Raw genomic sequence first — 15,592 nt, forward strand, 5'->3', positions numbered from 1 at the left:
GTTACTCATTAGGTCACCTGCTACACTCGGTCCCGCACACCTGCTTCAGCCAATCACCCTCCTTCTTAAGCCAGCCTTTTCTGTTCAGTCTTCCTCGGATCCTAATTAGCCTACGTGCAACCGTGACGACTCTCATCCTTCTACTGTATGTATTTTCTCGCTAGCTCTCATGCTATGCCACTTGTTTATTCCAGTTTTCATACTGATGATTTGTTTTCTCGTTTGTGCTCTCGAGCCAAGTTTTAGTTTCATAGTGTTATCCTAGCTTTCACGCTAGCGTCTTTTGTTTGCCTTCTCTTTACACCAGTGTTTTTGTTCCTAGCCTTCTATCTTCTATCTTACCTTTGCTGTGTTCTGCTTCGACGCATCCTTGGAAGAACCACACCGGCATTACCATGCCGAAGAAGAGTCCTCACACAGATTGCAATAATGTAAATTTGTTTTAACTATTAAACAAACCCAAAATACGACTTATTTTATCTTTGTGAAAACATTGGACACAGTGTGTTGTCAAGCTTGAGATGCGATGCAAGTGTAAGCCACTGTGACACTATTGTTCTTTTTTTTATTATTTTTATAAATGTCTAATGATAATGTCAATGAGGGATTTTTAATCACTGCTATGCTGAAATGATAACTAATATTGATACTGTTGTTGATAACATTCATTTTTGTTACTTTTGTTTTGTATTGTGTGGTGTTTGTGTCTCCTCTCAATTGCTCTGTTTATTGCAGTTCTGAGTGTTGCTGGGTCAGGTTTGGTTTTGGAATTGGATTGCATTGTTATGGTATTGCTGTGTATTGTTTTGTTGGATTGATAAAAAAAATAAAAAAATACAAAATAAAAAATACAAAAGAAAAAATAAATCGATTTTTTTACAAGTGACAATCGATTCTGAATCGCACAACGTATTCGAATTGACTTTTTCCCACCCTCCCAATATATACATATATCCATCCATCCATTTTCAACCGCTTATTCCCTTTCGGGGTCGCGGGGGGCGCTGGCGCCTATCTCAGCTACAATCGGGCGGAAGGCGGGGTACACCCTGGACAAATCGCCTCCTCATCGCAGGGCCAACACATATAGACAGACAACATTCACACTCACATTCACACACTAGGGCCAATTTTAGTGTTGCCAATCAACCTATCCCCAGGTGCATGTCTTTGGAAGTGGGAGGAAGGCGGAGTACCCGGAGGGAACCCACGCATTCACGGGGAGAACATGCAAACTCCACACAGAAAGATCCCGAGCCTGGATTTGAACCCGGGACTGCAGGAACTTTGTATTGTGAGGCAGACGCACTAACCCCTCTTCCACCGTGAAGCCCTATATACATATATATATATATACATATATATACATATATATATATATACATATATATATATATATATATATATATATATATATATATATATATATATATATATATGATGTAACATTATTCGGTATTAAGAAAGGACTTTTATCTTGACAGTCTGATGCTCACTTCTTTACACACGAGACGTATTTACTTATTTCAGCGCTCAAAGTTTGTAGTTTCTTCCCACGAAGTGCCTTGGAAACATTGTCTGGAAGTCTTGTGTCAGTTTTACGAGTAACATGAAGACGTTGTGTGTGCGTGTAAATGTAAAAAAAATAGTATTGTGTGAAGATAGCTTGTTCTCCTGTTTTAGCTTGTTGCTACTTAGCATTTAGCTTCTTTGCTCGCTAGCTCAATCCTCTAAAGGAGGGTGCAATGTTTGTGTCTCTCCTCTTCAGTATATAATGTATGTTATCCTGTGTTGTTTACAAGCATTCCATATGTAAATCTCATCCATGTGTGGCTTTGAGTGTTAAGACTATTTACATACATTTATGAGCACTGTTTATGGGCTGTGTGTGTGTGTGTGAAAACATGTTATGCAGCAAACATTTATGGACATGTTGTTACTTAGTAGTGTTTATTTGACATATAGTTTGTGTCTCTTTATACAGTTTTAAAAACAAAAGAAAAACAAAAACGAAAACAAATCAATACAAGGAAAAGAGAAATCAAAAAAAGAAATGACCAATTAGACAAGAAGAAAGGAAAAGTGCATTCTCTGTAAAAACCACTAAAGCTTCTTAAAGATAAAAGGCCTGGACTCTTTCTTCCATTTCCTTGGGATCTTCACGTTAACTATCTGTCAACTTGTTTACGTCACGGACACAGACACGTAGGAGATATATATATATATATATATATATCGCGTGACAGAATTTAACAAAAAAATATTTGGTTTACATTTTCCTAGTAGGGCTTCACGGTGGCAGAGGGGTTAGTGCGTCTGCCTCACAATACAAAGTTCCTGCAGTCTTGGGTTCAAGCCCAGGCTCGGAATCTTTCTGTGTGGAGTTTGCATGTTCTCCCCGTGAATGTGTGGATTCCCTCCGGGTACTCCGGCTTCCTCCCACTTCCAAAGACATGCACCTGGGGATAGGTTGATTGGCAACACTAAATTGGCCCTAGTGTGTGAATGTTGTCTGTCTATCTGTGTTGGCCCTGTGATGAGGTGGCGACTTGTCCAGGGCGTACCCCGCCTTCTGCCTGATTGTAGCTGAGATAGGTGTTAGCGCCCCCCGCGACCCCAAAAGGGAATAAGCGGTAGAAAATGGATGGATGATTTTTCCAAGTAGACATAACAGTTTGACAGCATTCTCCAACGGAAGATTCCGGAGAAAATTCCTGGATGAATTTGGATCGTAGTGAGTTCCAAAGATAAACTTTTTGAATGATTTAACTTTATTTGTGATGATTTATCTCTTATGCTCAGTCCATTTTTCTCCAAATTGATTTGAGGGAAGTTGTCACCGCCTGCTGCCACCTTGTGGTTTGTATTGTCAGTTTTCCTCTTTTGGTGCAGTTGACCTTGTTCTTACATTTCTCCTTCTTCCTAGAGTCCCTGTGTTGCCCTTGTGGGCGGAGTTGTGGGACGTGCACAGCTGCTTCCAATTGACCCTGGTGCTACTTAAGCAGCACCTTGACAGCTGGATGGCACTCGGCGATTCCACTCCATGCCAGTTGATTCTATGTTTTGAGTATTTTGCTCCCTTTGCCATCCATCTTGGTGTTTGTGGAGGGACGGAGCCGACAGCGGGATAGGACAAACGCCGGTCCTACCCGAGATGGCGGCCAGGAGGCGGGGCATGTGGCGGAGAGAAGAGGCGGGACGCACTCGGAGCGACGCTGCAGCCATCCAAGTCAGGTGCGTACACGACACACCTGCGCTCAATCTTTTAATCTCCTGCTGCAGTATAAAAGGGGAGAGGGAGGAACGATCGGCGCAGAAGTACATGAGGAAACCACGGCAACCAACGACCACGAGAATGACGAGCGAGACCCAGAGCGAGATCAGCCCCCGCAGCAGACGCAGACACTGGACACCGCGACCAGCAGGAAGAGCCCACGTGCTAGAAAGTGGCGCGACCAAATGGCCAGAAGACATGATTATTGAAATAATAAATCAGAGTCAAACCTGCTACGATGCGTCTTTTATCAATCGGCACTGCAACCCACACAGTGAAGGCAGGAGACACGTCACAGTGTTGTTTTGTAGTGTGCACGTCTTGTAACTCCAAACTAAGTTAAGTTTATTTGTGTATATAAGTAGCTTTTGTTCATTTTTCCACGCTGCACATTTTGTCTTCTCTTTTTCGCACCGTTAGTTTTTTTTACCTCCCGTTTGGATAGTTTTTGTGAGTAGATTTCCGCAGTAAAAGAAGTGTATTACTCAGGGTCCTGTGCATCCTTGGGTTCCTCTACTGTGTTGAACAGCACTCTGACAGAAGGAGTTTCTCCAAAACACAACACCCTTTGGTGGACAAGTTTGTGATGATAGGGTTTACATATAAAATGAAAGGGACAAGTGGTGGAAAAATGGATGGATGTACAGTAAAGCTCTGTGGGATGATGTACATTATTGACTTTTCCCTAACATTCCAAACTTTCCCATGTTTTCTGAAATTGATATTGTTTGAGGTATTCTAAAAAGGGTGAAAAAAAAATCATAAACTGAGAAAAAATTGTCATGTTTAGTTTTTTAATAAGAAATGTAGATAATTAAAAACAAAACAATCCTTCATAACCTTCCACATATGTTGCCATTTTCTCTAATCTACATTTTGCATAAAGGGGACATACATATAAAACAATATTTATATTACAAAAGAATGATAAAGATAATTAAAATAATGGATTCTAGAGACCCAACAAATGATTCATAAAGTCACACATTTTAAAAGTAAATGATCTTGTATTAAAGACAACTGTTCACATGATGTATAAAGTAAATAATATGCTTCCAGAAGTGGTCCAGAAGATGTTTCAGATGTGAACCAGTAAATATGAACTAAGAGGGATTTATGTGTACTCAAAAAATCTGGGTATTATCTTCGACCCAACTCTCTCCTTTGAGTCACACATTAAAAGCGTTACTAAAACGGCCTTCTTTCATCTCCGTAATATCGCTAAAATTCGCTCCATTTTGTCCACTAAAGACGCCGAGATCATTATCCATGCGTTTGTTACGTCTCGTCTCGATTACTGTAACGTATTATTTTCGGGTCTCCCAATGTCTAGCATTAAAAGATTACAGTTGGTACAAAATGCGGCTGCTAGACTTTTGACAAGAACAAGAAAGTTTGATCATATTACGCCTGTACTGTATATACCTTTATATACATATATACATACATATATACCTATACTGGCTCACCTGCACTGGCTTCCTGTGCACTTAAGATGTGACTTTAAGGTTTTACTACTTACGTATAAAATACTACACGGTCTAGCTCCAGCCTATCTTGCCGATTGTATTGTACCGTATGTCCCGGCAAGAAATCTGCGTTCAAAAGACTCCGGCTTATTAGTGATTCCTAGAGCTCAAAAAAAGTCTGCGGGCTATAGAGCGTTTTCCGTTCGGGCTCCAGTACTCTGGAATGCCCTCCCGGTAACAGTTCGAGATGCTACCTCAGTAGAAGCATTTAAGTCTCATCTTAAAACTCATCTGTATACTCTAGCCTTTAAATAGACCTCCTTTTTAGACCAGTTGATCTGCCGCTTCTTTTCTTTCTCCTATGTCCCCCCCTCCCTTGTGGAGGGGGTCCGGTCCGATGACCATGGATGAAGTACTGGCTGTCCAGAGTCGAGACCCAGGATGGACCGCTCGTCGGGACCCAGGATGGACCGCTCGCCTGTATCGGTTGGGGACATCTCTACGCTGCTGATCCGCTCGAGATGGTTTCCTGTGGACGGGACTCTCGCTGCTGTCTTGGAGCCACTGTGGATTGAACTTTCGCAGTATCATGTTGGACCCGCTCGACATCCATTGCTTTCGGTCCCCTAGAGGGGGGGGGTTGCCCACATCTGAGGTCCTCTCCAAGGTTTCTCATAGTCAGCATTGTCGCTGGCGTCCCACTGAATGTGAATTCTCCCTGCCCACTGGGTGTGAGTTTTCCTTGCCCTTTTGTGGGTTCTTCCGAGGATGTTGTAGTCGTAATGATTTGTGCAGTCCTTTGAGACATTTGTGATTTGGGGCTATATAAATAAACATTGATTGATTGAAAAGCAAAGGTATGAACACATGTAAAACAAATATGTACATCATATAAAGGAGTTCATCTATAACATCATTAATATTAAAAAAATTATTTCTGAATATCTCTAAAGACACAAAAAGTATTTGTAACATGTTTTGTCCTGTTTATTCTCACCTTTACAGTCAAAGTGTTGTGTTCATTTTAAACAAAAGTACACAATGTTGTGTATTAAAACATGTACTTGACTGAAAAAGTCAATCTATATCTAATCTATAAATGTTAGAATATATGTGCTGATGTCAGAGGTCAAAGTTAAGTTTTGACAGTTTATTTCAAATCCTGCATCTTCATTTGCTGCTGCTGTTCTCACCAGCACACTTGTGTTTCTTACACTGGGACTTATAAGAGAAACGTTCACCACACACACTGCAACTCCACACTTTCTCACCTGTGTGTGTTATCATGTGTACTTTCAAATGCTGTCTTTGTATAAAACTTTTACAACATACTGAACATGTATAAGGTTTTTCACCAGTGTGTGTTCTCATGTGCCTTTTCAACTCACCACGTTGTATAAAACTTTTATGACAGACTGTACAAGACAAAAGTTTTTCTCCAGTGTGTGTTCTCATGTGTACTTTCAAATAGACACTTAGTGAAAACCCTTTACCACATTCTGAACAGATAAAAGGTTTTTCACCGGTGTGTATTCTTGTGTGTCTTTCCAAATACTTTTCTGCGGTGTATCTTTTACCGCAAATTGAGCACGTAAAGGGTTTTTCTCCGGTGTGTATTTTCATGTGTACTTTGAAATAGTACTTTCGAGTAAAATCTTTACCACAGACTGAACATGTAAATGGTTTTTCTCCAGTGTGTGTTCTCATGTGTCTTTTCAGATCGTGCCTCTGAGTAAAATCTTTACAGCAGATTGAACATGAAAAAGGTTTTTCTCCAGTGTGTGTTCTCATGTGTCTTTTGAATTTACTAGGATATTGAAAAGTTTTGTCACAGTGAGAACATGTCAGGTGTGTGTTGTCAGTGTGACATGTCTTATCATCTTTAGAGTCTTCATCATCAGTGTCAGGAGAGTGTGACGTTGTGTCCTCACTATCTGATAGTGGAGCTAAGAGCTTGTCTGCTTGTGATCCTCCACAGTGGTCTCCATCAGCTTCTGTTGTCATGTGTTGAGTTGAGCTGCTGCTTGGAGGCTCCCCCCCTCCCCACTCCTCACTCTCACCTTTGACCTCATCATCTTCACTCTTCACAATCACATGGAACTCCTCCAACCATTCTTGACTGATGCTGTGTTCCTCCTCTTCCTCTTTAAAATGGGAGGTCAGTGGGGTATTTTCTTCCCTTTGCATTTGCAATGCATGTGGCGCCTCTTCTTCCTCCTTAATGTGGAAGGGCTGTGGCTCCTCCTCGTCCATCCTGAAGCTCCACTTCTGTTGCTCAGAGAGATGTTCTTCACAGACGTCTGCAGGACACAAGAAGACAAACATGCTCGAGAGGAGTCCATCTTTGTTCAGTCACATGTTAGGAGCGATATAGATAAGATTTCACCAATTCAGATTTCATTTTCAATTCTGCTTTACGATTCTGTTATTTGTGGATTCACTTTTGCTTTCAAATTCAGTAAAAAGGAGAAGAAACAGGTCGATTAGCACCAACAGTTGAGTTAAGTTTGAGTTTATTTGGAACATGCAAGCATACAACATAATACATCACAAATTCCGGTTTCTCTTTTCAACAAGTTTGAAAAGGAGTATGCAGAAGCAGAGCTTATTTAATCCTACTCCTTTTCTTTTACATAACAGTTGCTAAACTTTTGTTCACTTCCTGTTCTCAAGGTCTTCACAATATACTCCATAAGTAATCACAATAAAAATAAATAAATAATTGTTGAAGTAAATTTTATTCCATACGATGAGATAAGTAAGATTATTTTGAGAATGAATGGGTGAATAAATTCAGAATGTTTATCATGGTTCTTCTTTTTTGTACTTTGTAAACACTTTAAGTTTGAAGAGTTTCTGGAAGTGGATCATATTAGTACATTGTTTGATTGCTTTGCTTGAACAATTCCATAGTTTAATTCCACATCCTGATACACTGAAGGTCTTAAGTGTTGTACGTGCAAACAAATGTTTTAAGTTACATTTTTCTCTAAGAATATATTTCTCCTCTTTTGTTGAGAAGAATTGTTGAATATTCTTGGGTAGCAGGTTATAGTTTGTTTTGTGTATAATTATAGCTGTTTGCAAATTCACTATGTTGTGGAATTTCAGTATCTTTGGCTGGAGAGAAGGAAGTCTGGGCTTCCCTGCTTAGGTTGCTGCCCCCGCGACCAGACCTCAGATAAGCGGAAGATGATGGATAGATGGATGGATGGATTCAATAAATAAAGGATTTGTATGTTCTCTATATCCAACATTATGTATTATTCTAACTGATCTTTTTTGTAACACTGTTGGTGAATGAAGTGTACTTTTGTAATTATTTCCCCATATTTCTGCACAACAACTCAGATATGGTAACACTAGTAAGCAGTAGAGAATATGAAGTGATTTTGGGTCTAGGACATATTTGGCTTTGTTCATTATTGATGTTTCTTGCTACTTTATATTGTATATTTTTTACATGAGATTTCCAGTTCAATTTATCATCAGTCATTATTCCTAGAAATTTGGTTTCCTTTACTCTTTCAATTTCTATTCCGTCTATTTGTATTTGTGTTTGACTTTCTCTTCTACTATTACCAAATAGCATTATTTTATTTTTACTGAGAATCAATGATAGTCTGTTTTTGTCAAACCATTTTTTCAATTTGTTAATTTCTTCTGTTATTATTTGTATTATCTTCTGGATGTTCTCTCCTGAACAAAACACTGTTGTATCATCCACAAATAATACTAATTTAAATCTTTTGTAACTTTACAAATGTCATTTATATAGAGATTGAATAATTTAAGTCCTAGTATTGATCCCTGAGGTACACCACAGGTTATTTTTAGCGTTGTAGAAGTTTGTTCTCCTAGTTTCACGTATTGTTTTTGTTCGTTAGATAACTGTCACGCCTGTAAGTTATGTTTTGGTTTTGGTCATGCTATGTTTAGTTTTTGGACATTCAGTCACGTTTTTCACTTCCTGGTTTTGTTTGTTTCCATGCCAACGCATTAGTTCCCACCTTGTCACGCGCCTGTCCTCAGTCCCACACCTGTTCCTGATTTATCACAGCCAGTATTTAAGTAATTTTCTTTCTGTTCATCATTCTGGGATCCACACACTCGCACGCACCCTACCCATGCTGTTCAAACCTTCACATCCTCGTCCACAGTTCCATGCCGTGTAAATTTGTGTATTTATGCCACAGTGCTAGTTTTGTTTTGTTTGTATATAGTCATGCCATTGTGCTGTTTTGTTTCTTAAGTTTAGTATAGATTATTATCCGCCACAGAGTGCGTCCTTGGTTTGCCTTTTTGTAGTGTGTTTGTTTATTTAATAAATCATGTACCTGAATTCACGCCTGGCTCGTCCTGTAATCCCGCTGCGTCGAAGGAGCACACACAATCCATGTCCAAGACTGACAATAACTTCTTATCCAGTTTAAGACTAACCCTCTGATGCCATATCGTTCTAGTTTTTGGATTAAAATATTGTGATTAATTGTGTCAAATGCTTTAGAATTTCTAGGCGCAGCCAAGGCATTGAGGGGTTCCGGTTTGGTGGCCGCGGGATTAGGTCTCTGCTTTTTGCAGACGATGTGGTCCTGTTGGCTTCATCTGGCCGGGATCTTCAGCTCTCACTGGATCGGTTCGCAGCCGAGTGTGAAGCGGCCGGAATGAGAATCAGCACCTCCAAATCCGAGTCCATAGTTCTCTCCCGGAAAAGGGTGGAGTGCCATCTCCGGGTTGGGGAGGAGACCCTGCCCAAAGTGGAGGAGTTCAAGTACCAAGGAGTCTTGTTCACGAGTGGGGGAAGAGTGGATCGTGAGATCGACAGGCGGATCGGTGCGGCGTCTTCAGTAATGCGGACGTTGTACCGATCTGTTGTGGTGAAGAAGGAGCTGAGCCGGAAGGCAAAGCTCTCAATTTACCGGTCGATCTACGTTCCCATCCTCACCTATGGTCATGAGCTTTGGGTAATGACCGAAAGGATAAGATCACATGTACAAGCGGCCGAAATGAGTTTCCTCCGCCGTGTGGCAGGTCTCTCCCTTAGAGATAGGGTGAGAAGCTCTGTCATCCGGGAGGAACTCAAAGTAAAGCCGCTGCTCCTCCACATCGAGAGGAGCCAGATGAGGTGGTTCGGGCATCTGGTCAGGATGCCACCCGAACGCCTCCCGAGGGAGGTGTTTAGGCCACGTCCAACCGGTAGGAGGCCACGGGGAAGACCCAGGACACGTTGGGAAGACTATGTCTCCCGGCTGGCCTGGGAACGCCTCGGGATCCCCCGGGAAGAGCTAGACGAAGTGGCTGGGGAGAGGGAAGTCCGGGCTTCCCTGCTTAGGCTGCTGCCCCCGCGACCCGACCTCGGATAAGCGGAAGAAGATGGATGGATGGGCTTTAGTTAGATCCATAAACACTGCTGCCACACATTTTTTTTACTATCTATTGCATTGGTAATTTCTTCTGTAATTTCAATTAAAGCCATTGAAGTTGAAACATTAGCTCTGTATCCATATTGGTTCTCTTTGAGTATTGTATATTTATTTATGAAACTCTAATCTGTTATTGAACAGTTTTTCAATGATTTTAGAAAATTGGGGAAGTAAAGAAACAGGTCTATAATTTGTCAATTGGTGTTAGTCTCCAGTCTTATAAATTGGTGCAACTTCAGCTATTTTCATTTTGTTTGGAAATGTACCTGTTTGAAATGATAGGTTACTAATATACGTATCAATTCCGTTACAATCAGTTGAAGTCTTAGATTGACATTTTTTCACGATTGTTACTATTTCCTCCTGTGTCACATTTCTGAGGAACATGGAGTTGGGATTTTGCTCTATGGTTTCATTATAGTCCTCAATTGAAACTGGGTCTGGAATCCTTTCTTCCAATTTTGGTCCAATATTTACAAAGTAACTATTAAAGCTTTCAACAACTTCCTTTATGTTGTCATTATGTTTGTTTCCGTCTAAGAAGTATTGAGGGTAATCCCTCTTAGTGCCATTTTTAATAATGCTATTAATGTTGCTCTCATATTATTTTTGTTCCTGTCCAATAATTCACTGTAATATTCTTTTCTACATGATCGTAGTATATTTGTTAACTTCTTTTTATACTTAACTTCTGCCTCTGCAGTTCTTTGTGCTATAAATTTTCTATATAGTGTATTCTTCTTCTTACAAGCATTTTTAAATAATTTTGTCATCCATGGTTGATTATTCTTTTTCTGCTTACTACTGAGTTGTGTCCATGGACAATGTTTGTAATAAAGTATTATGAACTTGTTTAAGAAATGCTCATATGCTTCATCAACCTCTTCTTCATTGTACCCATTGTCCCAATCTTGCTTTTGTAGCTCAATTTTGAAAGCAATCATCCTCTTCTCTGTGCACAGTCTTGGAAATGTCCTTTTGTCTTCCATGTTCTTTTTGCAGTTTCCATCATATATTGTAAAAACTGGCAGATGATCACTAACGTCGGTTATAAGCAGACCACTTGTAGTGTTATTATCACAGTCATTGGTAAAAATATTATCAATAAGCGTGGCACAGTGTCTTGTGATTCTGCTTGGCTTTGTGATTTTAGGATATAAACTGATGCTGTACATTGTAGACGTTTGCTTGTTAAGGTTCAATAAGTCAATATTAAAGTCACCGCATAAGAAAATTATTTTTTTTTACCATTGTCCATGAAAGTTGCCTTAATCCATTCTTCAAATGTTTCTATACTTGACTTAGGTGATCTGTATATACAACTGATGAACATGTTTTGGCTTTTTTGCCTGACATATTTCAATGGCAATACATTCTAAGATATTATCTATAGCAAATGACATGTTTTTTACCACTTTGTAGTTCAGGTTCTTCATCACATACACAGCGACTCCTCCTCCATTTTTGTTAGTTCTGTTGATGTAGTTTAGTTCATATCCTTCCGGATCAAAATCTATTCCTTTTTTATCATCAATCCATGTTTCTGTGACGGTGATCACTTTGAAGGGTTCGTTGATGTGTTCCTAAAAGTTCTTAAAGGGGAACATTATCACCAAACCTATGCAAGCGTCAATATGTACCTTGATGTTGCAGAAAAAAGACCATAGATTTTTTTTAACCGATTTCCGAACTCTAAATGGGTGAATTTTGGCAAATTAAACGCCTTTCTGTTTATCGGTCTTTTAGCGATGACGTCAGAACGTGACGTCACCGAGGTAATACAGCCGCCATTTTCATTTTCACATTACAAACACCGGGTCTCAGCTCTGTTATTTTCCGTTTTTTCGACTATTTTTTGGAACCTTGGAGACATCATGCCTCGTCGGTGTGTTGTCGGAGGGTGTAACAACACTAACAGGGAGGGATTCAAGTTGCACCACTGGCAAGAAATCTGCCACCAGACCCCCATTGAATTTGCCAGAGTGTCTTCACATTTGACCGACGATGCTAAGACAGACATGGCACAGAGATGTATGGATAACCTGCAGATGCATTTGCAACGATTAAGTCAACGAAATCACAAAGGTGAGTTTTGTTGATGTTGTTGACTTATGTGCTAATCAGACATATTTGGTCACGGCATGACTACCAGCTAATCGATGCTAACATGCTACGCTAATCGATGCGAACATGCTATTTACGCTAGCTGTATGTACATTTGAAACTAGATACCCACATTTAATGCGAAACAAACACTTACCAATCGACGGATTTAAGTTGCTCCAGTGTCTCAAGATGCGAAAGTCCTGATCGTTTGGTCCGCACATTTTACCGGCGATGCTAATAAGGCAGCCATGCTATGGGCCACTTCATTAGGTACACCCATGCTATGGCCGAATAGCGTCAATAGCTATTCGCTCAATAGCTTCAATTTCGTTTTCGCTATCTGCCTCCATACTCCGACCATCTGTTTCAATACATGCGTAATCTGTTGAATCGCTTAAGCCGCTGAAATCCGAGTCTGAATCCGAGCTAATGTCGCTATATCTTGCTGTTGTAACCGCCATGTTGTTTGTATTGGCAGCACTGTATGACGTCACAGGGAAATGGACGGGTGGATATAGCGATGGTGAAAATCAGGCACTTTGAAGCAGTTTTTCAGGATATTACGGGAGGTGTAAAATTTTGAAAAAAACTTTGAAACATAAAACAAGCAACTGGGAACTGATTTTTATTGTTTTTAACCCTTTTGAAATTAAGATAATGTTCCCCTTTAATGTTGTTGTAGTTTGCATACAAGCTTCTGCTGTTAAAATGAATAATTGACAATTTGTTATCACTTCTAATGATGCTATTGTATTGCTCATCTGTGTAATAAAAACAGATATTACTGATGTGGGAGAAAAAAATTGTATCTGGATCTATATCGTTTTCCAAATCCTGGTTTTTGTGATCTTTGTTGCAGAAAATGTTTAGTTCCATATTTTCTTGTTCACCAATCTTTGATGTTGTTTCAATAATCTCTATAAGTGTAGGTGGATGCATTCCTGAATTTTGGTCTTCTTTTTTAGTCGTCCCTTGGAGCATAGTCGTGTTGATGTTGAATTTAGGTGCTTGTTTTCTGTTAGAGTCCATTATCATTTTGTTTGTGGAAGCTGTGTAAATTTATAATTTGTCCAGGTCCTTGATGTCATTGACAACAAGTACTTTTGCTTCTGGACCTCCATTAAAACGGGAGGGGTTTTCCAATGTCATCCAAGACCTGCCCAAGCTCGATCCAGGACCAGTCCAAGCCCGAGGCATCATTTTCTTTTGTGTTAATGTGACCGAAAACAATGGCTGTTTACATAACCCCCCATTCCTTTAGGAACAGCTGTTGTTATGTAAACAGGGAGAATCCAAATAAAGGAGGAGACGTAAACCTTTTTTGTTAGAGCATAATGACACTGGCCCTCCGATGAGGTGGCGACTTGTCCAGGGTGTACGCCGCCTTCCGCCTGATTGTAGCTGAGATAGGCACCAGCGCCCCCCGCGACCCCAAAGGGCAATAAGCGGTAGAAAATGGATGGATGGGATAATGACACTGCACAAAGGTACAGATGTACTGTACATCTTTCTCCTCACTGAACCAGATTGAATTCTGTCTCTGTTTGATTCTTTGCTTCTTGTCTGTTTTAATGGATGTCATCGATGTTTGAACCTGACAGTTCAGTGAGGTGGTACTTGGAGATCCAAGTATTTTCTGAGGTGGCACTTGGTGAAAGGTGAAAGAAGGTTGACAAAAACTGACGTAGTGATGTTGTAAACTACAAGCCCCTTTTCTATATGAGTTGGGAAATTGTGTTAGATGTAAATATAAACGGAATACAATGATTTGCAAATCCTTTTCAACCCATATTCAGTTGAATATGCTACAAAGACAACATATTTGATGTTCAAACTGATAAAACACTTGTTTTTTTGCAAATTATCATTAACTTTAGAATTTGATGCCAGCAACACGTGACAAAGAAGTTGGGAAAGGTGGCAATAAATACTGACAAAGTTGAGGAATGCTCATCAAATACTTATTTGGAACATCCCACAGGTGTGCAGGCTAATTGGGAACAGGTGGGTGCCATGATTGGGTATAAAAACAGTTTCCCAAAAAATGCTCAGTCTTTCACAAGAAAGGATGGGGCGAGGTACACCCCTTTGTCCACAACTGTGTGAGCAAATAGTCAAACAGTTTAAGAATAACATTTCTCAAAATGCAATTGCAAGAAATTTAGGGATTTCAACATCTACGCTCCATAACATCATCAAAAGGTTCAGAGAATCTGGAGAAATCACTCCACGTAAGCGGTATGGCCGGAAACCAACATTGAATGACCGTGACCTTCGATCCCTCAGACGGCACTGTTTCAAAAACAGACATCAATCTCTAAAGGATATCACCACATGGGCTCAGGAACACTCCAGAAAACCACTGTCACTCAATACAGTGTGTCGCTACATCTGTAAGTGCAAGTTAAAGCTTTACTATGCAAATCGAAAGCCATTTATCAACAACATCCAGAAATGCCGGCGGCTTCTCTGGGCCCGAGATCATCTAAGATGGACTGATCCAAAGTGGAAAAGTGTTATGTGGTCTGACGAGTCCACATTTCAAATTGTTTTTGGATATATTCGACATTGTGTCATCAGGATCAAAGGGGAAGCGAACCATCCAGACTGTTATCGATGCAAAGTTCAAAAGCCAGCATCTGTCATCACAGATGCTGGCTGTATGGGGGTGCAATAGTGCCCAAGGCATGGGTAACTTACACATCTGTAAAGCCACCATTAATGCTGAAAGGTACATACAGGTTTTGGTACAACATATACTGCCATCTAAGCACCGTCTTTTTCATGGACGCCCTTGCTTATTTCAGTAAGACAATGCCAAGCACATTCTGCACGTGTTACAACCGCGTGGCTTCGTAAAAAAAGAGTGCGGGTACTTTCATGGCCAGCCTGCAGTCCAGACCTGTCTCCCATCGAAAATGTGTGGCGCATTATGAAGCGTAAAATACGACAGTGGAGACCTCGGACTGTTGAACGACTGAAGCTCTACATAAAACAAGAACGGGAAAGATTTCCACTTTCAAAGCTTCAGCAATTAGTTTCCTCAGTTCCCAAACGTTTTTTGAGTGTTGTTAAAGGAAAAGGTGGTGTAACACAGTGGTGAACATGCCCTTTCCCAACTACTTTGGCCCGTGTTGCAGCCATGAAATTCAAAGATAATTATTATTTGCAAAAAAAAAAAAAAAAATTATGAGTTTGAACATCAAATATCTTGTCTTTGTAGTACATTCAATGGAATATGGGTTGAAAGGGATTTGCAAATCATTGAATTCCGTTTATATTTAAACCTAACACAATTTACCAACTCATATGGTTTGTAA

General features: G+C 40.1%; 1 protein-coding gene across 1 annotated transcript in view; it reads right to left on the minus strand.

Moving 5' to 3' along the window:
• Window positions 1-4,051: 4,051 nt before the first annotated feature.
• The window catches only part of LOC133542457 (gastrula zinc finger protein XlCGF57.1-like), a 170,172-nt gene continuing 158,631 nt past the window's right edge, over window positions 4,052-15,592 (minus strand). Inside the window, exon 3 of the mRNA XM_061886606.1 lies at window positions 4,052-7,043. Coding sequence (XP_061742590.1) covers window positions 5,914-7,043 — 1,130 coding nt within the window. The 3' untranslated portion in view covers window positions 4,052-5,913. The remainder of the gene's footprint in view (window positions 7,044-15,592) is intronic.

Source organism: Nerophis ophidion, linkage group LG24, assembly GCF_033978795.1.
Source record: "Nerophis ophidion isolate RoL-2023_Sa linkage group LG24, RoL_Noph_v1.0, whole genome shotgun sequence".
NCBI lineage: Eukaryota > Metazoa > Chordata > Actinopteri > Syngnathiformes > Syngnathidae > Nerophis > Nerophis ophidion.